This window comes from Chelonoidis abingdonii, chromosome 6 (assembly GCF_003597395.2).
Source record: "Chelonoidis abingdonii isolate Lonesome George chromosome 6, CheloAbing_2.0, whole genome shotgun sequence".
Taxonomy (NCBI): Eukaryota; Metazoa; Chordata; order Testudines; family Testudinidae; genus Chelonoidis; species Chelonoidis abingdonii.
Window position 1 is genome coordinate 40,057,215 of NC_133774.1, and position 27,944 is coordinate 40,085,158.

General features: G+C 40.3%; 1 protein-coding gene across 4 annotated transcripts in view; it reads right to left on the minus strand.

The window, feature by feature from the left end:
- Positions 1-27,944, minus strand: part of ERCC8 (ERCC excision repair 8, CSA ubiquitin ligase complex subunit) — a 57,880-nt gene that overhangs the window by 10,528 nt on the left and 19,408 nt on the right. For 3 of the 4 annotated variants that reach the window (XM_075066969.1, XM_075066970.1, XM_032801193.2), the window contains exons 8-11: positions 22,105-22,208; positions 19,674-19,798; positions 15,329-15,526; positions 924-1,010 (exon numbers count right to left, since the gene is read on the minus strand). In XM_075066969.1, coding sequence (XP_074923070.1) covers positions 924-1,010; positions 15,329-15,526; positions 19,674-19,798; positions 22,105-22,208 — 514 coding nt within the window. The remainder of the gene's footprint in view (positions 1-923; positions 1,011-15,328; positions 15,527-19,673; positions 19,799-22,104; positions 22,209-27,944) is intronic. The other variant, XM_032801194.2, reaches the window with a different exon arrangement.

The following is a 27,944-nucleotide window of genomic DNA, read 5'->3' on the forward strand; positions in this document are numbered from 1 at the left end:
GAAACTGGACCCCATTTCATAAATAGATCCTGTAAGACTGAGGTCTACATCTAAATTCACTTTACAATCATGCATAAGAAATAAGATTGTTTAAAAAAAAAAAATAAAGATTTCCAGACTTTGTTTAATAGGCTTCAATGATTCATTAAAAATACGTAGATGTATCAAAAGTGTCTTGGGAACTTGGATAGTAAATACATACCTGCCCCAACTTTCTTTTGTCTCTGACAGACTCTTGAGTAAGCTTGCCTAGCATTTTCTTGATGTACTTCCAGATCCAACAGTAACTGGATGTGAAAAACTGCTACCTTTAATCTTACTGTTCATTTACTACTCTAACTTTTTATTTTTAAATTTTTTTTACTGTATTTCCAAAGGACCTTAAAACTATGGCAGGTAAAATGTGGTATGGAAATTAGAAAGACTAAGAAGAAAGTCAAAAAGCCAAACAACATAAAAACAAGAAACACTTTAAATACAGGAGAAGCAGGAAGTCTAGTAGAGAACTGTAAAAGCAGAAAAGAATCCTGTGGCACCTCATAGACTAACAGACGTTTTGGAGCATGAGCTTTCGTGGGTGAATACCCACTTCGTTGGATGCATGTTGACGGATGCATCCGACTAAGTGGGTATTCACCCACAAAAGCTCATGCCCCAAAACGTCTGTTAGTCTATGAGGTGCCACAGGATTCTTTGCTGCTTTTACAGATCCAGACTAACACGGCCACCCCTCTGATAGTAGAGAACTGGCTACTCTGCACTAGAGGAAAAGCACATTGCCAAGAAAAGACAGCTAGATCATTTCTGGGTATCAGTCTTCACTGCAAAGGGCAATAAGGAAATATTTTCTTTATATCTAACTTTCCCTTTGCTGTTTTTTTTTTAAAAAAAAGTACAATTGACATTCATAGAATATTCTATACCTTTGCAGCATCTTCATCAGGCATTGGCTCTCGTAGAGCTGGCACCCACGCAAGTATATTGCAATCTTTGCTACCGCTATATAGCTCCTGTGAGAAAGAAAGCAAAAATAGTGTCACTCAATGTTTGCTGAATATCGAGCAAGAAATGCTTATGAGAAATATTACATTTAAGTGCTGTTTAATGTTTAGAAAGAAAGAAACATTCTTAGAATCCAATCTGTAATGTAATCTAGATCACTGCAGATTTTAAAACGTAAAAGACAATAGGACACAACTGCAGCTAATTTCCTTAGGAAGAATTTACCAAAATAGCATTGCTACCATTTAAATTGACTTTACTGTTAAATTTAACTCATTTCTCATCTCCCTACCAACTGTATTCCAAATTTCTTCAGAGCAAAACAACTTCCTTTGACACCATAGATCAATAATTTAGGTTTTGTCTACATGGAGTGTTTAAACCCAATTAAGTCGAGTTAATTCTGTTTGAAAATGCTTGTATACACCTGACACAATCCACTGTAGTATACTAACTTTTCATTTATAATAAACTCTGGAGTCCTTCAAAGCGAACTAATTTGGCTGTGAATTGAGTTAGTACAGTATATTGTTCATGTGCATGCAATGCTGCAGCAAACTACTTGCCAGTTCTCAAACAGTTATCCCACGCTGCTTTCCAAGCAACCATTACTGACTTGTCTGTTTAACTGTGTGCCCTCCCCTGCTCTGGCGTCAAGTTTGCTGATGCACTATCCTCTGTTTAAAAGCTGGCATGGGATCAGATTTTGCCCATTTGCTCCTGGATTCTAGTATATCAGAACTACTGCAATATTACTCTGGAAGCCCTATAACAGGGGTCGGCAACCTTTCAGAAGTGGTGTGCCGTCTTCATTTATTCACTCTAATTTAAGGTTTTGTGTGCTAGTAATACATTTTAATGCTTTTAAAAGGTCTTTCTATAAGTCTATAATATATAACTATTGTTGTCTGTAAAGTAAATAAGGTTTTTAAAATGTTTAAGAAGCTTCACTTAAAATTAAATTAAAATGCAGAACCCCCCAGACCAGTAGCCAGGACCCGGGCAGCATGAGTGCCACTGAAAATCAGCTTGTGTGCTGCCTTCAGCACGCATGCCATAAGTTGCCTACCCCTGCCCTATAATATGTCTCAAGCAGCATCTTGGAGCAGGGCCACCCAGAGGATTCAGAGGGCCTGGGGCAAAGCAATTTCAGGGGCCCCTTTCATTAAAAAAAAGTTGCAATACTATAGAATACTATATTCTCGTGGGGGCCCCTGCAGGGCCCAGGGCAAATTGCCCCACTTGCCCCCCCACCCCCCGGGGCAGCCCTGGCTTGGAGCCATGTTAAGACCCTGAATCTCATCACAACCTGAGGTGGAGAATCCGTGCCGTAAACTCTTGTGGTCAGGCACTGCAATAAAGATATTTTCTGTGGACATTGCTAAGCAGAAGTCTGTGACTAGGATGCTGATCAGTGCCAGATAATGAGCAAATAGCTCAGGAGGATCTATATTAAAACAAGGGATGACATTGCCTAGCATGAAATGAGGACATTGAAATAACCGACATCATGGAAACTTCATGGAATGAGGATAATCAGTGGGACACAGAAATAACAGGCTACAAAATACATAGGAATAACAGAATAGGTCATGCTGGTGAGGGAGTGACACGATACATCAAAGCATAAAGTCAAATGAACTACAAATCTTAAATGAATCAACTACCATAGACTTCTCTATCGATAAAAATTTCATGCTTGAATAGTAAGTGTACAGAAGTAGGAATACACTACCGACCACCTGACCAGTATGGCGACATTGACTGTGAGGTGCTTAGGGAGATCAGAGAGAATATTATTGCATCTTCTACCTTCGTAATGGGGGATTTCAACAATCCTTACATTGACTGAGTATATGTCATCTTAGCAAAGATAATATTTTTAGACCCCATAAATGACTGCTTCTTGGAGAAGCTTATCCTGGAACCCACAAGGGGAGAGGCAATCCTTGATTTAGTCCTCAGTGGAGCACAGGATCTGGTCCAAGAAGTGAATGTAACTGAACTGCTCTGTAATGTAATTAAATTTAATATTTAAAGGACGAAAATACCAAAGAAAGTCACTACAGTAGCATTTAACTTCGAAATTAGGAAGCTAGAGAAACAAATTAAATGCAACAGTCTGACAGAAATACCTGTAAACTGCAAGGAGACTATTTTAAAACACCATAATAGAGGATCAATCTAAACATACACTCCAAACACCAAAACAACGCCACCATGGCTAAAGAGCAGAGTAAATGAGACGGATAAAGGCAAAAGGGCATCCTTTAAAGACTGTAAGTGAAATCCTACTGAAGAAAATAGAAAGGAACATAAACCGATATAAAATTATAAGGCAGGCCAAGAAAAAATCTGAAAAACAACTAGCTAAGAACAAAATGTAACAGCAAAGTACATCAGAAGCAGGAAGCCTGCCAAAATGTCAATGGGGCCACTGGATCGAGGTGCTAAAGGGGCACTCAAGGAAAACACGGTCATTGCAGAAAAGCTGAATGAATTCTTAGCACTGGTCTTGAGGGAGATAATATGAGGGAATTCCCTACATCTGAGACTTTTTTAATAAAAACAAAACAAAACAAAAAAAGTGACATAGCTGAGGAACTCTCCCAGAATGAGGTATCAATAGAGAAAGTTTTTGAATAAACTGATAAATTAAACAATAAGAAGTTATCAGGACCAACTGCTATACACAAGAGTTCTGAATGAGTTCAAATATGAAAGAGCAAATCTACTAACTGTGGTATATAACCTATCACTTAAATCAGCCTCTGTACCAGATGATTAGAGGAGAGCTAGTGTAAGGCCAGGTCTACACTGCGACTTTAAATCGGTTTAATGGCCGATATACCGATTTAACGCTGTATCCGTTCACACGACGTCGTCATTAATATCGAGTTAAACGGCTCCTTAAATCGATTTCGGAACTCCTCCCAAACGAGAGGAGTAGCGCTAAATTCGATAGTGATAACTCGGATTAGGGTTCATGTGGACGGAAATCGACGTTATTGGCCTCCGGGCGGCATCCCAGAGTGCAGCACTGACCGCTCTGGACAGCAATCTGAACTCGGATGCAGCGGGCAGGTAAACAGGAAAAGCCCCGCGAACTTTTGAATTACATTTCCTGCTTGCCCAGCGTGGAGCTCTGATCAGCACGGCTGGCGATGCAGTTTGAAATCGAAAAAGAGCTCCAGCATAGACCGTACGGGAGATACTAGGTCTGATCGCTGTATGGGGAGACAAATCTGTTGTATCCAGCTCCATTACAGAACACGAAATGCCAAAGCGTTTGAATAAAAAACTCCAGGATACACAGCGCTGCGTGACAAGCGTAACGGGAAGCCAGAGACTCAAATGGACGCTCATGAAGGGAGGGAGGGGGTACTGAGGACTCCAGCTATCCCACAGTCCACAGCAGTCTCTGAAAATTATTTGCATTCTTGGCTGAGCTCCCAATGTCTGTAGGTTCAAACACAGTGTCTGGCGTGGTTCAGGGAACAGCTCCTCAGTTTATTTCCCCCCACCACCACGTGAAAAAAAAAAGGGAAAGATTGCTGTGCTATGGCGTTTGCTCAATGCACTCCGCGAAAAAGGCGCCAAAGGGTTGTCTGCTGCCTTCACAAAGGGAGGGGTGAGGCTGTACCCAGCACCACCCGGGGCAGTGTTTTCTGCCCCATCAGGCACTGTGCTCTCAACACGGAAGTGGGAACTATGGGATAGCTGAGGAACAGCTACCCACAGTGCACCGCTCCTGAAATCGATGGTAGCTTTGGACCATGGACGCAAACAATCGATTTCGGGATCCCACTGTGGACGCGCTAAACCGATTTTATTAGATCTGTTTTGTAATATCGGTTTAAGCTAATTCGAAATAATCGTGCAGTGTAGATGTACCCTAACAGTGATTTTTAAAAAAGCCTCCAGATGGGATCCTTGCAATTACAGGCCGGTAAGCCTACCTTCAGTATCAGACAAACTGGTTGAAACAATAGGGGAAACAGATGAACACGATATGTTGGGGAAGAGTCAATACAGCTTTTGTAAAGTGAAATCATTCTGTACCAATCTATTAGGACCAGAACTGTTCAACGTATTCATAAATGATATGGAAAAATGGGGTAAACAATAAGGTGGCAAATTTTGCAGACAGTACTAAATTATTCAAGATAGTTAAATCCAAAGCTGACTGCAAAGAGTTACAAAGGGGTCTCCCTAAGCTGGATGACTGAGCAACAAAATGGCAGATGAAATTCAGTGTTGATAAATGCAAAGTAAGGAATAGCTGAATAGTCATTCCCCTTTATAGTTCACAATTCCCACTTCTATAGCACTTCTGGGGAGACCATCTTCGTAAATAACTTCACAGAGTATCTTCCTGGCCTGCCCTTTGCCTTTTTGAATGCCATTCTCTGCCTGCCAATCACCTGTCTCCCTGTAACATTATCCAGAGCCAGGGCAACCTAAAAGGGGCGTGGGGGGGGGCAGTTTACTATCTAGTTTGTACTCAGATGCACCCTACTAAGCCCTCTGACACCACAGACACCTCCGTAATTCCCCTCAGCCACCACAAGACCAGGAACATAATTCTTAAAAACACCAGACTCCAAGGCACAATAGCAAAGCCAAACAGCATATCCTGCACAGACAAAAATGCTAATGCACATGCTGCTCATCTCTGAGGTACCCTCAAAAACTGGGAAGAATCTCAAGGAGGTGAAGCCAGAAATGCTTATTGAAAAAAATGTTGTCACAGCCTCTCTGGAATATGAATAACCAATTGTGATTTTTATTAATACTCCCACAACTATGGCACCTACACTGGCCAGACCCTCAAGGACAGGGACTGAGTAGGGCGGTTAACCTAAGGGAGAAGAAAAAAAAAAAATCAGAAACTTGTGATGAAATGTTGGACCTCATTGCAGTGTTCCTCCCAGTACCACAAAAACACCAAACAAAACACTCCCCTGCCCCCCAAAATAGCAGAAATGCAGACAGTATTTGAGGGTGGAGAGAATGACAGACAGGGAGCGCTAGAGAGAGATTGTGGGAGTGGCAAACGACAGTATGGCAGTTGCCAGGGGCAGCCTTGCCATGACAAAAACAGCTCCAAAAAAGAAAGGGAAATGCTGAGGCAATACAAAGCCAGAATGCTGCGCTGAAGTGTACACTGCTGTTGGTGAACAGTCTGCATTGCCTGCTATCCTCACACCCAGCCATATTATGCAGCCCCAAGACAAAAAAAAGAGAGTACTGGGAACAACATTACCCCCACTGTGCCACTGCAGCAGTACTCCCAGAGGCCATTCCCTTCATAGGGCACTGAGAACAGCTGCACCTGGGATCCCAGCTCTTTTGAGCCCTGTAGCACTCCTGATACCTTTGAGCCTCACCACTAAATATTGGAAGGCTCACAAACAAGAAGAGATAAATGCAAAATGTATATTCGCCTATGACTTTAAGCCTCCCCACCCCTAGTGTTGTGCCCACAACTGCACTGTTGCACTTTGGTATTCTGTTTCACTATTGTTTTAATTTCAAGTTTACTTATAGTCATTGGACAATAGATTTTTATTGTTACATAATTTAAAATGTTTCATTTAGAGGTATATTGTATAACAAACAAAAATAAATCATTTAGTAACAAAAACTTTAAAAACTTCATTCATAAGGAGTCAACAAGGCATTTTACACAGAAAAGCATTACATTTTATATAATACATAAGGTTTTACAAAGTATCTAAGCAAAAACACAAGGTAAAAATAGGTTGGCCACAACATTGCATCTCCTCTGTCCATAAAACACTGAGCTGCTCTCACTCCATGCTACCCCGACAGTCCTGAGACTCAAAATTAAGATAATGCATCCTTGACAGAACTGCCCTGAGTGTTTCTATTTTAAGTTAGATGCCTTGCTGGTTGCTTAAATCGCTGAGCAAGACGCTATGCCCAAGTCTCCTACTTACCATTAAGGCTTTCTCATTTATTCTAAAAATACTGCACAAAATATAACATATTGCTACAATTTTTGGCATTTTTTTTCTGCTGTGTCCAACCTATTCCACAAACAGTATCACCTTCCTTTTAAATGCACACTCCACTATCATTCTGCAACTACTGAGGAAATAGTTAAACAGTTTGTTCCTTCTGTCCATGCAGCCCATGAATGGCTTCATTAACCAAGGAAGCAGAGGATAACCCGAGTTTCCCAGGATAACCAGAGCAATGCCAACTCCATTAATGTCTATAGTGCTCCTGGGGGCAAACATTCCTTTCTCCATTAAGGTAAGCAGCTGAACTCTGAAAGATACTAGCACTGTGAGCCGTTCCAGACAACCCTGTTTTTATTTCTCTAAACCTGTCATGTATGGAGAAATACCCCTTTCTGTTTATAAAGTCTGATCTCTGACTTGGCCGGGGGAGGAGGAGGAGGAGGAGAATAGGCACATGGGTCCCATCAATTGCCTCAATACAGTTTGGGAAGCTGACATATGTGAAGCCACCAGTAATCTCCTGAGCATTACACGAAGCTTTCTAAATTGTTGCAACAGCACCTTTTCCATGGCATCATACACCTGCATGACAGCAGCCGATATCCCCATGCTAAACTGGCTGGTTACAGACTGGCAGCATTTGGGGGTGGCTAGTTTCTAGAGAGCAATGGTAAGTAACCCCACTTGTCCACATATATGTGGCACCACATGATGGTATGCTGCCGCTGCAGCTCCCCGTAGCTCAGCACATATCTCCAAAAAGACTGCCTTCCCCCATCAGGAAATTCTCTCACCACTGCTGGTCATCCCAGATCTGTATAACAACCTTTCCAATCAATCCAAACAGCACAGCACAGCACAGGTGAAGTTGCTCCAGGAATCGATCCTGTACTAGCAATTGCTTGGTGTCTTCCTTTTCTTCCTTGTACTGCTTCCTCTGCTGTTGAAATTTCTGCTGCTGTTAGAGGAGCAGCTGCTGCCACATCTTCTGATTGTTGGTATGGTGGGCAAAGTCCATAACTGAATTCATCTAGCTTTGAATGCTGAAATATAGTTGAAGCAGCTTTTGTTTATTCACTGTTGCCAGTATGGAGTGTTATAGGGGCCATACTGGCTGACAAAAATTGGAAAATGGCACTAGCCCAGCCAAAAATCAAGTATAGGATGGAGACAGGAAAAAACGGGATTTTTTAAAAATCTGAACTTGCCTGGCTTCTGCTACGCATCCCAAAATGCACAGGTAGAAAAATTTCAGAATGCACACTACTCAGCAGCAAAGCAAAGAACCACGGAATACCCTGCAAGAATGCCACACCCTTAGTATGCAGTAAGCCACCACTGTATATACACAATGATGTGCAATGAAAGAAGGCACTCCATCCAACACACATGCTGTTAGTGCAGTTTATGTAATGTGTGTTACCTGACATCCATCAAAAAGCTGTGGATTAAACTCCCCCCACCTTCACCATACAGACAAAATCTCAATTATGCAAATGGCTACTAGTGGTTCGGATATTCATCTTATTTGTTTACTAATAACAATGTATTAAAAAAAATTAACCAACTGAAAATAATCTTTACACATTTCTGTCTTAGATATGCAATTATGGGAGCAGTAAGGAGGTAGGAGAAATCTCGTTTTGTTCAAGGCGAGAAAAGGAAGAATAGGAACATAATGTGAGGCTTGTATCATGTTAGGAAGGCAAAAATCAAACATGTTCATTATTATTGCTGGTCATGTTTATTATGGTAGTGCCTAAGGACCAACCAAGAATGGGGCCTCATTGTCCTAGACTGTACAGAGTAGCAGACAGTTCCTGCCCTGAAGAATTTACAATTTCTTCACATTTTATTAAAAGGACTCTGGTATTTTCCAGACTGCTATTTATACAGATGCATAGCATAGGAGGATGTTTATAGAAGGTACTGTCTTCGAACAGTTATTGAACTGTTAATTTTTTTGTTACTAATGCATTTAAGACAAAAAATGCTGCATGTTTAAACAGCTGGAGTGAAATATATTATGTATAATTTTTTGTATTTAAGTTTATATAAATTCTGCTTAAAGAAGCATTGGCTTTTACACTTAGATATGGAGCTGCTATGATGCCTTAAAAAATAGCAAGTTAACTTATTGGTACCTAAAATGGATCATCACTACTCCTTCTTTCCAAAGGCTCTTTTCAAATTATATCTAAAATAATACAGGCTGAATTGATTAAAACCTGATACCCATTCTATGGCTCCAGTCATGCAAACACTTGTGCACATGAATAACTTCTCAATGTGAGTTGTCACACTGGCCTCAATGGGACTATTCACGTAAAGTTGTGCGTGTAAGCATTTGCAAGATCCTCTGGATCCTATAATCCTCTGGAAGAATCTGCAAAACAGTTTTTTTCTTTTTGTTTTATTAATGATTAATAGGTATATGCTGTGCTATACAGACACTAACGTGGAATCTTTTAATCTTGCCAACAGTGCATTTAAGTGTTCTACACAATTTTTAAGAGGATATTATAGATCAAGTCAGTCCTTATGTATTCAAAGATTATAAACAATGCTAACTCACTAGGATTTGTGTACAGCTGTGGATATTCTGCATGTACTGTTTTCACAGATTATATACTTCAAAACAAATTTGGAAATAACACACTTTAGTCTATAGTAAAGTGTAGATCATTACTAAGGCTTTAAAAAAAGCCAACAAAAACAACCCAACAATCTTCCCTTTGAGCAGTGTAATAGGGACATCACTACATTTACTGTGAGCATTACAACTATTCTGTCTTGCTTTCCTGTCCAAGGATTATATGGTTTTTCAGTTAGCCTACAGTTTACATTAAATACAATTATATTAATACAAAACAAACAAACATATTTGAGCTCCTGAGTCAATTAAGAGCAGAACAATATATAGACTGCAAAGCACCATGCACGTCTATGGCACAGTATAGTGTAATTCTGGGAATTCCTAACACAGAATGCACATAAGCCTTGTGTAATTTGTAATTATCTTAATTCTTCTGTATACTTACTTACTTGCCACATCAGGGGAGGTCATCAACTGCCTTTGTGGGTAGTTGTCATAGATACTCACTGTACAAAAAAGCAAGGTCTCAGGAAAAAAGCAGCTAAATTTTCTAATGAAGTTTCAATTCTTGACACATTAGGGGCTCACTTTATACTTAAGGCCATGTTTTTGGCACAGGTATTTTTATTAAAAGTCACGGACAGGATGTAGGCAATAAATAATAAATCACAGATTTAAGGAAGCCGAAGCCTGAGCTCCACTGCCCAGGGCTGAAGCTGAAGAGCAAGCCCCACTACCCAAAGCTGAATTATTGGAATTTTCAAGATGCCATGGAGGTCTCATAAAATCATGGAATCTATGACAGATTCATAGCCTTATTTATATTGTTGCTTAGGTTTGCATGCTGCTTGACAGACAAGACACTGTCCCTACTCCTGACTGAGTCAGAAACTCAAATCGTGTTTATTATCTGAATACCAGGCCTGGTCTACACTATGCGTTTAAACCGAATTTAGCAGCGTTAAACCGATTTAACCCTGCACCCGTCCACACAACGAAGCCCTTAATATCGATATAAAGGACTCTTTAAACCGGTTTCTGTACTCCTCCCCGACAAGAGGAGTAGCACTGAAATCAGTATTGCCATGTCGGATTAGGGTTAGTGTGGCTGCAAATTGACAGTATTGGCCTCCGGGCGGTATCCCACAGTGCACCATTGTGACCGCTCTGGAAAGCGATCTGAACTCAGATGCACTGGCCAGGTAGACAGGAAAAGCCCTGCAAACTTTTGAATTGCATTTCCTGTTTGCCCAGCGTGGAGCTCCGATCAGCACGGGGGCGATGGAGTCCCAAATCCAAAAAGAGCTCCAGCATGGACTGTACGGGAGATACTGGATCTGATCGCTGTATGAGGAGACAAATCTGTTCTACCTGAGCTCTGTTACACAAGACGAAGTGACAAAGCATTTGAAAAATATCTCCAGGCTATGATACAGAGTCCACAGCACTATGCTGTGTGACAAGCGTAACGGAAAGCCAAACAATCAAATGGACGCTCATGGAGGAAGGGAGCGGGGACTGAGGACTCCAGCTATACCACAGTCTCCGAAAAGCATTTGCATTCTTGGCTGAGCTCCCAATGCCTATAGGGTCAAACACATTATCCGGGGTGGTTCAGGGTATATCTCGTCAGTTTACCTCCCTTCCCCCGTGAAAGAAAAGGGAAAAAATCGTTTGACTTTTTTCAATGTCACTCTATGTCTACTGCATGCTGCTGGTAGACAGGGTGCTGTGGCACTGAACAGCAGCATCCTCTCCCCTTCCCTCCCCGGTGGCAGACGGTACAGTACAAAAGGACTGATAGCCGTCCTCGTCGTCATCCTGTGAGTGCTCCTGGCTGGCCTCAGGTGAGGTCGGCCAGGGTGCGCCTGGGTAAAACACAGGAATGATCCGGTTATTCCCGGCAGAGTGGTAAGCATGGCTGTAACTGTCCTCATCATAGCAAGCTGGGGGCTGAGCTTCATCGGCCCCCCCTTCATGTCTAAAAAAAGTTCTGTACTGCCTGGACTTCATAGCAGCTGAAGGCTGCCTCCCCTCATTTTATCTCACTAAAAACTCAGTGTTTCTTATTCCTGCATTCTTTATTACTTTGTCACACAAATGGGGGGACACTGCCACAGTAGCCAGGAGGGCTGGGGGAGAAGGGAAGCAATGGGTGGGGTTGTTGCAGGGCACCCCTAGAATGGCATGCAGTTCTCATATTTCTGCGGGATCTGACATGGAGCAGCTGTGCTCTCTGGTTCTCTGATGCACTGGACTCTCTTTAGTAACTTGCCCATATTCTAGGCAGGACTGACTATTTTAGATAAAACAAAGGAGGGAATGACCTGGGGAGTCATTCCATTTTGTCTTTACACCCCAACCAACATCAGCGAGGCCAGCCAGGAGTACCCATGACAGCAGCAGCGGTAACAGAACGATGGTAACGTCTCTGCTACCTTGCAAAGGAAAATGAATGCTGCTGTGTAGCGCTGCAGTACCGCCTCTGTCAGCGGCAGCCAGTACACATACGGTGACAGTGATAAAAGGCAAAACAGGCTCCATGGATGCCAAGCTATGGCATCTGCCAGGGCAATCCAGGGCAAAAGGGAGCGAAATGATTGTTTGCCTTTGCTTTCACGGAGGAAGGAATGAATGACAACATTTACCCAGAATCACCCGCGACACTGTTTTCGCACCATCATGCAGTGGGATCTGAACCCAGAAATCCAGTGGGTGGGGGAGACTGCGGGAACTATGGGATAGCTACAACGCTCCAGAAATCGACGCTAGCCTCGGTACACGGACACACATCGCCCAATTATTGTGTTTTGTGTGGCCGCGTGCACTCGACTTTATACAATCTGTTTTACAAAACCGGTTTATGTAAAATCGGAATAATCCTCTAGTGTAGACATACCCCCAGACACTAAATGCAAAACACTGAACTCTCATAGCAGATTTTACAACCAGGCTTTCCTCTGCACAGCCTCCGAAATCATCCAAACCCCTGAGTTATAATAATGGGCCAAATCCTGCAGTCCTCAATACTTCATCTCATCAATGTCAATGGGATATTTGCTTAAGCAGAATTTGAGCCAATAATAATATTGTACTTGCAGCATCTTTACTCCCAGTATCTCTAAGTGATATATAAATATGAATTAAGCAGGACACCATTCTCTGAAGGTAGTATATATAACAACAAACAACAACAACAACAACTCAAAGAAAGTATTGTAAGCAATGTCAGGTAACTATTTTAGATCTCTTTATGATGGATAAAGATGAATAGATAACTGGACAAAAAATTGGTGGCTTTCTAGGGACTAATGATCATGACATTCATGGGCAAAGAGAGGACAAATTCCAATGAGTAGTATATATACGTGGAGATTCCAAAGGGCTAATTACGTTTAATGATTAAAAGCCCATCCTGGTTAAGAGAGGAAGTGAAGGTAACAATTAAAAATTATATATAAACACACATATTTGAAAAGGGGAAATAAACAGCAAGCAATGTAAAATTGGAAGTTATGGAGGTGTAGAACACAGATGACAGAAGCCAAAAACCTCTCAGAAAAATCCACACCTGGCAGGTCTAAGGACAACAAGCAATTTTTATTTTAAGTATATTAGGAACAAATTAAATCCTAATAGTAGTACAGGCCTATTGCTAGATAGAGATGGTAGAATTGTTTATAATGATGCAGAACAGGCTGAAGTCTTCAAATAATATTTCTGTTCTGTATCTGGGAAGAAGTAGAATGATGTACTCATATTACATAACGATGAATTAATTTTCCAGTATATTAATAACTCAAGAGGATGTTAAACAATATCTACCACAGATACATATTTTTAAATCCACAGGCCCAGATAACTTCCATCTATGACTTCTAAAAGAAATGGTGGATGAGATCTCCTGGCCTGCTGATGTTAATTTTCAATAAATCCTGGAATACTGGAGAAAATTGGAAGAGTACTCAAGTTGTAGCAATATTCAAGGAGGCAAAGAATGGGAGGCTATATTCTGGAAAACAGGGACTCTGAAAAGGATTTAGAAATCATATTGGATAAACAACTGAACATGAGCTTCCTGTGTGATGCTGTGGCAGATGGCTAATGTGATCTTTTTTTTTATATAAAGTAAAGTAGGGAGTTAATTTTTACCTCTGTATGCAGCATTAGTGAGATGGATTCTGGAATACTGCATCCAGTACTGCTGTTCCCATTTAAATAATTTGGAGAGTGCAGAGAAGAGCCACAAAAATGATTTGAGGGCTGTAGAAAATATCTTTAAATGAGAGACTTAAGGAGCAATCTGTTTAGCTAATCAACGAAAATATCAAGAGGTAAATTAATTATGTTGTAAAAATAGCTGCACAAGGAGAAAATAAAAGGTGCTAAAAAGGTACTCTTTAATCTAATCAGAGAAAGGCAGAACAAGTACCAAGGATTGGAAGTTACAGCCAGGCAAATTAAAAATTACAAAAAAAAATATTTTTTTTTTGTGCCAGGGAGAGTGATTAACTAGATAGCCACTGGAACAAACTACTAAGGAGAGAGGTAGATTCTCCCTCTCGATGTTTCTAAATCAAGTTGAGAAGATAGCTAACATACTCCTATATTCAGCCAAGTAACTTGGGTATCTGGATGAAATTCTATGGCTTATGTTATATAGATCAGACTAGATGATGTGATTATCCCTTTCTGGCTTTAAAATCTATGAACTCATTATTTTATTGTAAGCAGAGTCAGGATGAGCTCTACCCTGACATCTGGTGGAAAGAATTTCAGAGAGTGTATTTGCATAGGCACGACTACCCCATCCCAGGCTGCCAAGCTGTGGGACTGCTTTGTGACAGAAATGACTCAACCTCAGTTGGGTGGTACTTGTTAGACAAGGGACATGGGTTCCAAAACCCAGTGAATGAAAAGGCTGGGGACAGGTATCTGTGCCTGGTGGTGCAGTCTCCTTGTGGAGCCAGAAACCAGTTCCACCCCTCCTCTCTCCATTGGGGAATGTCAGAGTTGATTTTTTATTCCCTTAAGAATCTAGATACAGGTTACTGAGCTGAACTCACTTGGCGTAATGGTGCAGCTACACTGGGGCTCCCTGACTATGAGCTGAGATCACAAGGTTGAAATCACTAAAGAAGCTGAAATTACTAAGCTGAGAGCACTGAAGTACTGTGCTAACTAGGGGGAGCCTAAAGCTATACTGGCGGAACAGAGCAGCTGGTGGAAATGGAGCAGTTTCTGGGGACGGCTGGAGCGGAAACGGGACAGCTGGTGGAGCGGAGTGGCTGGCAGAGTGGAGTAGCTGTGGACGGGTGGAGAGGCCCACAGAGCGAGTGGCATTGACCAGAGACTTTTGGGTGGTTGGACTTGGTGACTGGACTTAAGACCCTAAGGGGAAAAGGACTTGCCAACGTACTTGGAGGTGGGTTTTTGTTTATGGTTTGTGTTATAACCCTGCTTTGTGTGTTTCCAATGGAATGCCACACTGATTCCTCATTAAAAGATTTTGCTACACTCAGACTCTGTGCTTGCGAGAAGGGAATTGCCTCCTAGAGGTGCCCAGGGGGGGGGGGTATGTAAGTGTCCCAGGTCACTGGGTGGGGGCTCGAGCCAGTTATGCATTGTGTTACTGAAACGGAACCCCTGGATACTGAACCCGGCCTTTGTTGCTGCCAACTCAGAGGGGCAGAAGGGTTACATTATGAACATTCTAAATTCTCTTAAATACTTCACTTACCTGAAAATTAGGCTGAAATACACAGCAATCAACAGTATTATAATGTCCCCTAAGCATAGTTATCAGTTCTCCTGAGTAGATTGTATAAACAGCAATGGTGCTATCATATGGTACAAAGGCAAATTCTGGATCACAACCAGTGGAGGTGGTGAATTTAAGTCCTTTTCTGCTTTCGTTACAGACTTTCCCATAGTTCACCTGTAGGATGCAAATTATACATAAATTATACAAAGCTAATTCTTGTGGTTTAAATTATTAAAACAAATGTAAAATTACGAGTTAAATTCTCAATAAAGCAATGGTTATGCAAGCACCCTGCTACTTTGGAATTTAATGCAACTCTGAGGTTCCCAAATGCATGCACCTTATTTTTGGGTTCCAAAGTTAATGAAAACAGCATAATGAATAGGATAAATTGTAGTGAGTGGAAGATATCGGACAATGTAGTTTCTGTACTCTATCTGAAGTATAAGAGATCTACTTTCTTCTGATTCTGAACAGGTGAGTGAGAGAGTGGGTTTCAACTGGGATTGATAGGTGATGTGTGTTGGGCAGGAGGCAGCCCAAGATCGTAACAAAGTACAAAAGGGTAGATTAGGTATGCTGATGGCATTTTCTGGTTGCTAAGTGGAAGATGGTTACTAGTAAGAGCATTCATGGGATGGTATAATGGCCAGTATCAAGACTGTTCGTAGAACTTTAAATCTGGCTTTCAAACATTTAATTTCTTCCAAAGGCCAACATCTCAATAAGGCTATTTTAAGTTCAAGTATATGGTCTTTTTATCCATAACTATCTCAATTATTTTTTGTTTGGGAATTTCTTATAGCAGTTTAAATTTTTGATTAACCCTCATAATGGCAATGTGTCAAATATTTCAAAAATAAGTCAAGTAAATGGATTTCTCTGACATTATAATTTGTTAGTGATTTAAAACCAAATGCTAGAATTTTAAATTAAAGCATACAGCCTCTTTGGTGTTACTGCCAATAGTATAATCAGTTCTCTGTAAAATCACTGCTGAACAAAGAGTTCTGTGCAGGCCTTCTGATGCAAAACCAGTTACTTTCCCCATGGAATTTACAAGTAATTGCTTGCATATTCTTTCAACCAGAACTATTTACCTTCCAGAAATTAAAAGCTCCACCAAGCGTGTCTGTAGACACTTCTTAAATTGTTGAACCGAACCATGTGGCTTATAAAGTTAATAGATTCAGACTATTCCATTGAAGATTACATATTCTGCAAGACCTATGAAGAAGTTTCTAAGGACATCAAACATATGACAGAGCTCTCAGAGATTCATATTTTCACAGTTAAATCAAACAATTTTCACCGAACCTTAAATAACATTAATGAAAAATCATACAGTTCTGGAATCTCTAACCAAGCTATTCCAAATGTGAAAATAATCACTCCCCCTCCCTATAGTCCCATAACTCAAAAATACAAAACAAAAATCAAACACATGCACAAAATAACTTCTCTAACTTCATTTTCCCCAACATTTCTTTTCTGGCCAGAATTCACATATGAGAAATTTCAGGTTAAAAAAATATTTCCACACTCATGGAAATGAGAGAGGGTTGAAATCCAACTTCAGTAATGAAAACAGAGTCACATTTTTAACTATAATAAAGTAGCTACTATTGATCCATAATGCAGAAGTTGAGAGGGAGGGGGAGCTAGATAAATTATGTCACTGTGTGCATGGGAGCAGCCAATCAGAGCCTAGTAGGCTCAGATTAAAGGTGTTGCTGGGCCTTTGCAGGTAGTTTGTGGCTGGGACCAGAGGGACATTGAAAAGTGCTCCTCTGTAGTCAATGGAGTTTGACTGGCTGCATTTGCGTAAGCTGAGAGGGAGAGGACTTGAGCACTTTAACCTCAAGGTAGAGGTGAGATGGAACCTTTGGGGAACGGGGGTGGGCAAGCCACCACAGGGGTTGAGGAGGGAGTGACACCCAGCCCCTCCCGACCCCCAGCTCTGCTCCGGCCCGACCGCAGCCATGTCCCCGGCTTCTGGCCCCATCCCCAACCTCAGTGTGGTTCCACTCCTGGCCCCGCCCTTGCCCCTAGCTGCAGGTGGGGCTGGGAGTGGAGCAACACCTGGCCGCGGGCTGGCTACCGGCCCCCACCACATATCGGCTGCCCTGTATTCCCTCGAATCAGAGAGCACGAAATCACGCAGGGCACAGATGCAGCCCCAACAGACATTGCTGGTCAAAAATTCTGATCTTGTGCACGAGGTGCATGCACACTGCAAGTGGGATCCACACAAAGAATAGCAGAAGTGGTAAACTTTGCATCTGCTTTTGTAATCAAAATCCCTATTCAAGAGCGCAAATACTTAAATATTCTCTCTCTTTGCATTCACTCATTTCTTTCCCAATAAGAAGATAACCTAGTTTTATAGGACAAACTCTCCTTGCCAACTCAAAAGGGATACCAATATTTACTCAGAATCCAGAGTAACTCTTGTGGTACACTGTGAGAAAGTGCCTCTCTCAACCTACTCCATAAGAAAGCCTACAAGCTGTGGAAAGACAAAAATCACCCTCTTTCTGGAATTCTGACAGTATTATCAAAGACCAGTTTCAGCTCTAAGCCTTCTCCTTAGTCGTCATTACTTCCAGGGCTCCTCAGCCCACCTTTTATATACATTCTCTGGAGAAACACTGCCACCTCCCTTTGGGGGGTGTCTTCACAGCAGAGTTAACACTTGGGCTCTTACTCAAGGTGTTGCTCCTCTCCCCCTTTCTATCCATGGGCAAAAGCTTCTCAACCAAGTTTAGTGGTGCTTTCAGTCTGGGCCAGATTGCTTATATGGGGCTGTAGACTAAAACCTGAGTGAGGCTTTCATTTGGGCTGGTAACCTACTCATTTTACAATGAGGATGCAGCTTAAATCACATATCCCGCAATTCCCCACCATGTGCCCTGAAACACAGACAAGTCTTTCCCAGTGAGTTGTGGGAAAAATCATAAGCAGGTCATCTTATGGTAGCACAAAGAAGCATGGGATATGTCCCCAGAAGTCTCAGCAACGCACATGGGTAAGTGTAGCACCAAAGGGTAGTACTGGTAACTCAGATATGACTTTGCAGAGTGGCTGCCCAAACTCAGGCCAGGCTAAACCAGATGCTCAGAACCTGTTGCCGATCAATTAATGCTGGTGCTGAATTAATGCTGCAGTGAAGACATACCCTAAGAATATCTAGGTGGGATACTGAGCAATTTTACCTCAGAAAGGAACCCACTAATCTCTTCCCAGTAAGATCAACCCCTGCTAACAGGAAGATGCTGCCAGTTTTTAAACACTCACTTTCGGGCTTATCTTGTTCCCACTGACAGGAGTTTTTTGTCATTTACGTGAATGCGAGCACATTTTGGCTCTCAGTTTGTACTTTTGGGTAGGGATTGCCATTTATACTTATCTAAATTGTTAATCAAATGTTTTTAGAGTGTTCTGAAACTTTAATTTTACATTACTAGGGTTGTTTTTTCACTGGGACTGTATATCTAATCATCTCTAGGGAGAAGCTGCAGAAGCAGTTTAAAGCAGGCACGAGAGCACTGGGGGCAGGGAGAATAGAGAGCTGAAAGGACATAATCTGTATCCATACTGAAAGGTGGTTGTGATCTGTGATACCAGGCATTAGTTGTCCCCTACTGGATGACCCACTTCCTTGGTGCAGTCTACACAAAGGTGTCCTTTCGTGGTGGAGGGTGGGGAGATGGCCTTCAGGAATTACCTAAAAAGGCCATTCAGGATCTGCTATGGGTGGAACCAATGAGAAGTGGCCCTCCAGTGGCTAAGCTGGGAGGGAGCATGCAGAAAATAATAAGGGCCCACCAGGCTGCATAAAGAGGGCTAGCTGCAGCCTACTTCTCCCAGTGTGTGTCAAACTTATTTGGAAACAGCTACACCTACTGACAAATGATTAATTCAGTCTCCATACTTATTCAGTCTGTGGTGTGAACACCCACCCAATGAAAAGTAGACTGAGAACCAAATTTATTTCAGACAAACTGCCAACAGATGTTAGCTCTTTCTGGTTACTCCCAGCCTGATCTGGATTTGAGCTACTGTCACAAATGAACGGTTTTATAGTCTCATCTTCAAACTGGTGAGCCATGCAGACTCTTAGTTACTAATTTTCACTGGACAAAATGATAGAAAATAAATTATTTTGATCAAAAATATAGAGATCAACTGAGATTACGCAGCAGTGTCCAGCATGCGATTTACTTCCAAAGCTAAAATTATGTATCATAACTGGACCACTGGTCTATTACCCTCTTAAAAGTAACCAAGAAATGCAATGGAAGGTCCTTAAAAACCTTACCAGTGTGTTTTCCCCACTGGAACTATTCCAGAGTCTCATACGGTCATCTGTGCCAATAGTCAGAAGATGAAGCCCATCACTTGTAAAGCATAAGCCATTTACTCTTCCATTGTGAGCAGTGTTTGCTGTCAGAAAAATATGAGCCTGTTCAGTTTTTTAGGGAAGATTTACTATTTTATTTTGTACACCTGTAGAACTGAATGCACTATTTAAATATTCAAACAACTTTCACTCGAGAATACATAAATGCTTATTTGAAAGCAACAAAAGTTTCTTATGAAATATATATTGTAAAACATTTGGATTTTGATACCAAGTGATGAAGTTCCTTATATGTTAGGTTCTATATGGTATATGTATTATGTGCATTTGAACATATTTCATTCAAAATGAAAGTAAACATACAGAAGTTTCAATGCCCTTTTCACTTTCTACAGGTATCACAATGCTCAGATGATATTGCTCTACTGTTGATGTTACTGTAAAGCGCTAACGATGACTTCCAAAAAGGACCCAATCCTGAACTTTTGGCAAAACATTGACTACTTTAATGGTTGTTTTGGATGCAGAAAGAATGCAGGATCTGACACTATTTTAAAGGTTTATAAGTGTTTCTGTAGACAGCTTTTCCTCCATCTATAATAAAAATATATTTCTCTTTTACAGCATAAAATATAAGCTTTTTGTGAACATGATGTAAAAGCCTATTTGTCCAATGATCTGTTCTGTAGCACCCCGCCACAAAGACTGTTTACATCTACATTTTTTATATATATGTGAAGAAGTCTTTTGCACACTTAGTCTTCTTCCCCCCACCCCCAAGTCTAAAATGGAAGCTCCAAATTACACTTTGTTATAACTGCTTTACTTGCTCTGCAAATTTTTTTGAAGAAATTAATGAGCTAAGTTTATTTTACAGTTCTGACCTAGTATTTCAAATTTTTCTCTTGATTTTTTCCTTCCACTGTTCACAATTTCTTCCTCAGTTTCTATTTTAAAAACACCACAAACCTAACAGTTCTCATTAAACTATATAGACACCTCAAAATTTGTCCTTCTAGAGAAGAAAAAAATAAATCAAGTGGGAAGTAGAGGAATTAACTGTGTGTTTAAATTTCTAACATACAACAGTTATCCAAGAGAAAAGATTTTTTTTTCCTGTCTTTGGCATTTTTCAAGCACCTCTCTCTGAGTTATCGATTTTTGTACATTCCTTAATCCATTTTAAGACAACGTACACAGAATTCCATTTGTTGGCACCCAAAAGTCGTAAGCTAAATTAAAAAGAAATTCTTAGTTCTCCCAGTATGTGGTCATTTCAATAACTTTTGAGTGTCAGTGACATTTTTAATTCTCAAAACCAAACATTAATATTCTATATATGCAACAGAGAACATGACACAGCATGTTAAACCATAGCCTACAAAACCAACTCAAATGTTGTTTTATGTATAAATCCACCATCAGTATTTTCCTGAATAAAACTCTGATCCTAAATGCTTAACTTTACACACTGTAATTAGTCCAATTTATGGGACTGCTCACAGTGTTTAAATTTAGGCACGAGTTAATCTTTTCAGGATTAGGATTACAGACTCAGTCTTTTACTTTGTCTGTTTTTAAATAAAACATCCTTTTTCGCTTCAGAAGCTGCTTTATGAGATCTAATATTTGGTTTTGTTTGCCCAGTGTACGGAACTTTGATCCAGAGTTAATCCAAACTAATTTCTGAACTACAATTTAAAGTACAGTGCTGCTCCTTTAATTTAGTTTGCTTCCCAAGTGCAGAAATTGTGTTTAGCTGCAGTCGTATAAAATGTCAATAATGTTAATGTTTTAGCCAGAGCATATTTAGTATATTCCAGGACCAGGCCACCTTTGTTAGTATTCAAGTAACACATAATTTATCATTAAGCAAAGTTAAAAAAAAATTTGAATTTTATAACTAATTAATACATATAGGTCTTGCTTAGTATAGATGAAGATATCTAATAATAGAGAGCTCTTTAATCGAAAAGACCAAAGCATAACAAGATCCATTGGCTGGAACTTGAAGCTAGACAAACAAACCGGAAATATGTACACATTGTTTAACAGTAAGGGTAATTAACCACTGGAACAGCTTATCAAGGGATGTGGTCAATTCTCCATTATTTGAAAACTTTAAATTTCCATTGACTTCAAGACAGAGCCAAGATTTCATCCAGTATGCCTTTTAAAAAGATATGTTCTTTTTCAGCCCCAAGTTACTGGGTTTAATGCAGGAGTTAACAGGTGAAATTCTATGGCCTGTATTATGCAAGAGATCATACTAGATCATCACAATGGTCATTTCTTGCATTAAAAAATGTGATGGTATGAAATTCATGAATGCTTCTAGGTAAAGATGTAGCATATCACCACTATCTTTTATAAATATATTCTTTATTACCTGCTTCAGAGGATGCTTTTGACTTCTCCCCATTGTACTGATCAAGAGTAATCAGACATCCAGATGCTCTCCTTACATCCCAGAGTTTTACTCTACTGTCAGCACTAAGAAAAATAAATTGTATGAATTTATTAATGAGAGAAACTGCCTCCAAACATCCCCATCTCTTGCTGTTATGGGTCCAGTAGATGTTCCCATTTTGGGCTGGATTCTGCCCTGACTTACATCTTGTGCTATCACAGTCAAGCTAATGGGAATGCAGAGTGGAAATCAAGGCAGACTTTGAGCTTCTTGATCACCACAATGTCTGATTAACTAGTACAATATTATTGTACTTGTTAATAATATTGTACAAGAACAACAACAAATAGAATGTGGTGGCAAAAACGCTAAGGAACAAGATATAAGTCTACCTAGTCCTTAGAGAAACAATATGCCCATGTAATTTAATCTTTTCCGGCTTTTATGCTGTTATTTTTATTTTGTCCCTATTCTGCAAACAAGAAACAGGTTATTTGCTTTGCTGTTTTTTCTCCTCAGTTTTCTTCTGCTAATGTTGCACACTGAATGTATGCTGAAAAGGCAGCAGTGCACTAACTGAAAGTAGCAGCTTTTCATTTTGCTTATGAATTAGTGGTACCAAGTATTTCCAATAATGTTTTCTGGGTAAAAATAGATTTGGATTAATAAAGGCAGCAGCATATTTTACGTTCAGCGGAGAATATTAAAACACACACACTTGTTCTGGAGGAGAGACCCCAAATTGTATCCACTTTATATACTGCATATTTATGGTGACACAAAGTCTACTTGATTTCACATACATACCCACCCCCCCGTCCCTCACCAAGAAAAAGGCAGCTAACAACAAAATTTTACAATAAGAAAATGTTCTGCATTCCTGAGTGAATAAGATACAAAATACTGGGGCATCAATTTTTTCTGCAGCTCTTAAAGCCTATCTTCCCTATTCTTGAAGATAGGTCAGACGTTTACAAGAACGTGTCTCTCTCTGGATTCCTATAATTTTAAGAAGTGTCCAGTCACAAAACGTGAGCAGAGGGACACAGTCAAGAGTAGCTTATCCACGATCTCAATGTAGCCAGTAGGGAAAACATGTTTTTTAAAATGGAAATATTAAGCAAAAAAGACACAGGAGGGGCTATTTTCCTTAGGTTCACAACCTGACAATGCACAGTTGTACTATAACAGTATACTTCCAAATTAGCCAAAATTTGTTTTCCCCCCAATTTTTTTATTTCAGCTAAAATTAGGCAGCTAACAAAGTGTAAACACCTGTAGCTTCACAGATTCCAGGTATACTGAATTATAGTGAAAACAACAACATGAGCTACAGGTAACCAGCTAAAGAAAATTCTCTTCCCAGCAGAGGGATCTCTGAATGCTTTATGTCAAGATCAGAGAATCTGGTTAAGTGTGTTATTCACTTCTGGGGTCAGTACTGGTTGAATGTTAGTAAATCTGAGTAATTTCCCTGGAAACTCAAACCTTTGCATTCATCTTAAAAGACTCTCTACCTGAAAATATATGTATTTAAATGTATTCATTGTAGTCGCAGAACAGCCTACAAGATTTGAGATACATCAAGCACCACTAATAGAGGTTTAAAAAAAAAAAAAAAAAAAAGAGAGCTTCCTTTCCCTCTTCTTTAAACCTGTTGTTTACAGTAACCAAGTGCTGGTGACTGGCTCTCTCTGTGCTGGGTGTCTCACAACATGAGTGCTGAGAAAATGCTTGCTTAAACACGCATAGCTTGCTGCACGGGTTGAAGGGGGTGAGATTCATGGTTCGCCCAGTCTCCTGTGGGAAGCATGTTCCATAACCATATGTCCTTCACCAAGGATGCGGTCACAAATCCACATTGAAACTTGAGCTCTGTGTGTCCCCCACTGAGCACAGCAGCCATTCAAATGACTTGTGACACAGGTAGTTGCCAAAATACTGTAATTATGTTTTAGCTCCTTGAAAGATTAAGAGAACAAGAACCTTAAATATGATTGTCAGCAAGCATAGTAAGAACCAGTTGTGTGATAGTTTAATGCTGGTCAGCTTTGCATAAAATATGGGCTTCAGCCCCCCGAGTTTCTTGATGGCTCCTTGGGTTGTCTGAAATAGAATAACAGCTGTCTATTCCAGAGGAGACAGATTTGTGAATCAGTGTTACAAGGTCTATTCAGATGTGACTGGACATAGTCAGGTGGTCAGCTGAAAGTGCTAAAAGGCATTTCTGCTCACAGCTGCTACACTGATATTTAGAAGTAGTAAGGAAGTCAGCAGGACATGGATTGCTTAAACACTTTGAACTCCAGGAATGAGATGCCTTCAACAAGAAGTAAAATTATCATCTTAAAAAGGAATCCATGAAAGAGACCTGAGATGAACTCAGTTCATAACTAAATTTGGAAACACCATATGAACTCTCTAAGTTTTATTAATGTTCAGAACACGACAGCTTTACCAGCTGAAATCTGATGGATCATATGCATTTTTTTTTCTCTACTCTGAAAAGCTTCCCCACTTTTGCACCTATAATCAGCTCCAGTTTTTCTACGGCAGCTAGACAGTTCATCAAGTTCTTACAAAGCAGTACAGTAACTCCTCACTTAACGTTGTAGTTATGTTCCTGAAAAATGTAACTTCAAGCGAAATGATGTTAAGCGAATCCAATTTCCCCATAAGAATTAATGTAAATGAGGTTAGGTTCCAGGGAATTTTTTTTCACCAGACAAAAAGACATACACATACCACACACACACACACACAGTATAAGTTTTAAACAAATAATTTAATACTAGTACACAGTGATGATGATTGTGAAGCTTGGCTGAGGTGGAGGAGTCAGAGGGTGGGATATTCCCCTTACTGCTAAATGATGAACTAGCAATTGGCTGAGCCCTCAAGGGTTAACTCTCTCCCTCTGCAAGGCAGCAGGAATGGAGGGAGATATGCACATTTCCCTTAAGTATACTGCCTTGTTAATTTGATCAGCTTGTTGAGACTGCAGCCCTGGTTTGTCCCCCCTGCTCTATGGAAGATGGGGTAAGTGAGATGCAGAAGCAGGGGGGAAAGGGACACCCAGACATTAGCCCTCCTCTTCCTTCCCTCCCCCCAGCACAGCAAGCAGGAGTCTCGTGGAGCAGCTCCAAGGCAAATGGGGGAGGGACACAGCTGAACTGCAGGCAGCTGCTGCACAGGGAACTTAGGTGAGGAGGGAGCTGATAGGGGGCTGCCGGTCCACCCTAGTTCCAAGCCCCCACCAGCTAGCTGCAATGGGCTGCTCTTCCTGCAAGCAGTAGACAAAGCAGGTAGCTACCAAACTATGTTAGAAGGGAGCATTACACAACTTTAAACGAGCATGTTCCCTAATTGATCAGCAATGTTAACAACGAAACAACGTCCACCAGGCCGACTTTAAGTGAGGAGTTACTGTATTCTTGAAGAAAGATGAAGGTTCTCTCTCTGTCCTTTGTAACTATATCCTGGGAGAAAAAGTCACCCTTAGCAGGTCATCCCTCAAGGAACATACATAAATTATATCTTTGGTCTGATTTCTAAAGCCCCACATCTTCTCTTTTCTGTTGTCAATTGTGAACATCTAAATGCTACCGTTTGTTTTCTTCTCCTTCTTATCTCTGTGCCTTCTTCTAGCTACTTCTGTGTGTGTAACACAGCGGGCAGGATTGAACCTGGGACCTCTGAAGCTTAGTGTATGAGCCTCTAAAGCATGAGCTAAAAGCTCAGGCTGTAGTAGACTCAATTTCTAAGTGGTCTAAGTGCCACTAGCGGGGGACAGAGCTCCACACCCAGCAGGCCTGGGTTACTTATGTATGGACAGACATTCCACTCCAAGCATCTATCAGATTATTTTGAGATAGCATCAGGGAATCCTGGTCAGTCACACAGCAAGCTCAAAGCTAGTAACAATTTCACGTACTGCTGACTAATATTTCCTTTCTGGCTAATATTTCTTTTCTCAGCAAATCAGATTATATTGTCCAAATCTACAAGCCAACTATTATTAAGAAGATAATAGCTCCTCCAGTTTGCTGTCAGTGCATCATCAGTATCAATCATCATCATGATCATGATCTAATAGAGCAATATGAGATAACATTTGATACACAAACCACATAATATATTCCCTTCCTCTTGTGGATTGGCTGGTGTATTTCAAAATACTAGTTCTGAGTGAAACTTTTACCACATTCTATATATTTACAATATTCTTCTCTTGTGAGGATTTGATGATATCTACATGAAGTTTTGTAAGTAGTCTCTCAAATAAGGAGAACATATTCAGTTCTAGATTTCTTTCTATAAGGCAGCCAGTTCAGATCATGGTTTCCCTTTTTCTTCCGACGCTGACTCTGAACTGCTGTTACTAGAAGACGATCATTTGTGTGTCTCTTTCTTATTCCTTTATGCTTGGTTTGCACTTCTAGTATCTATTATTGTGGTTTATGGTGCTTTAAGAATGCTGGTGACTGACTATCATACCTTAAATTCTTGAATGCAGAGTTCAAAGAGACTTGTTACTTGGAAGCAACTGTAGCTAGCATTGGTTCAGAATAATACTAAGAATAAGTGTGCTGGATGCAGTTTGTAAGAAAGAACCTCTCACTATGCTAAATTGATTTATTTTGTTGTTACTTTAGTTTGCTGTTTTTTATTTTGATGAATTTAAAGTAGTTGTAAATGAGTCAGATGGCACAACTGGCTGAATCTTGGGAAACATTTATGTACAGATGAATCAGAGGAGCAGATGGAGAGGAGGAGAAGAGGGAGCATGACCCTCTTTTTTTGGACTTCAGCTGATTCTAAAGCCACAAATAAGTTCGCTGCAAACATTCCATTAAGAGGCATATTCTGAACCTTTCCCTCAAAATTTTGGTTGATGGACACATTGACTGGAATTTCTCTGAATTAATGAAAGTGTGTAGAATATTTCAGAATAAGATTAGAATTATTATTATATGGCAAAGACTCAATCTATGGTTTTAACAATCAAAAATTATCTCAATTTTTCAGCCACTTAAATGTGAACGCTTTTTTGTGGTAAAAATAAAATTATGGATCATTGTTGTGATTGTTATGGTTTTTATAATCAATATTTAGAGTTTTGTACATATATCACATTTCTCTGAGTTAAGTGATAGCTGTATATCAGAGATGCCAGTGAAAATGAGTTTGCTGACAAAAAAAGTGACTGGCATCTAAAACTGCTGACTGTAAAACTTTTGACCTCTAGATGACAAACAAATCTCATGTTAAACCTGTTAGTCACATCTGCAGTTTTAGAGATGAAATGCTGGGTCATCTGAAGTGTTATTGGACTAAAATTCTGTTAACATTTTGTCATCTAAAGCTCTGGATGACAAATCTTTTCCTGACTAAAACTTCTGATTGCAAATGGGTTTGATGACAAAAACATTTCTCATCTTTAGATGACAATGTTTCACCTCTAACCAAAATATCTAAACTGCAAAAATGTACTCAACCACAAAGGAGGATTTCAAATTACAGCAACAGGAATATCATGCTCTTTAGAGTAATGTGTCACATTCTGCAACACACTCTCCTTAGTGTTTTCCCCATTTCTGTTATGAAAGGCACGCTAGATATAGACTCATAGACTCGTAGGTCAGAAGGGACCAATATGATCATCTAGTCTGACCTCCTGCACAAAGCAGGCCACAGAACCCTACCCATCCACTTTTATAACAACCCCAAACCCATGACTTGAGTTATTGAAGTCCTCAAAAATTTGTGGGTTGAAGACCTCAAGTCTGCAGAGAATGCCAACACCAGCAAGTGACCCA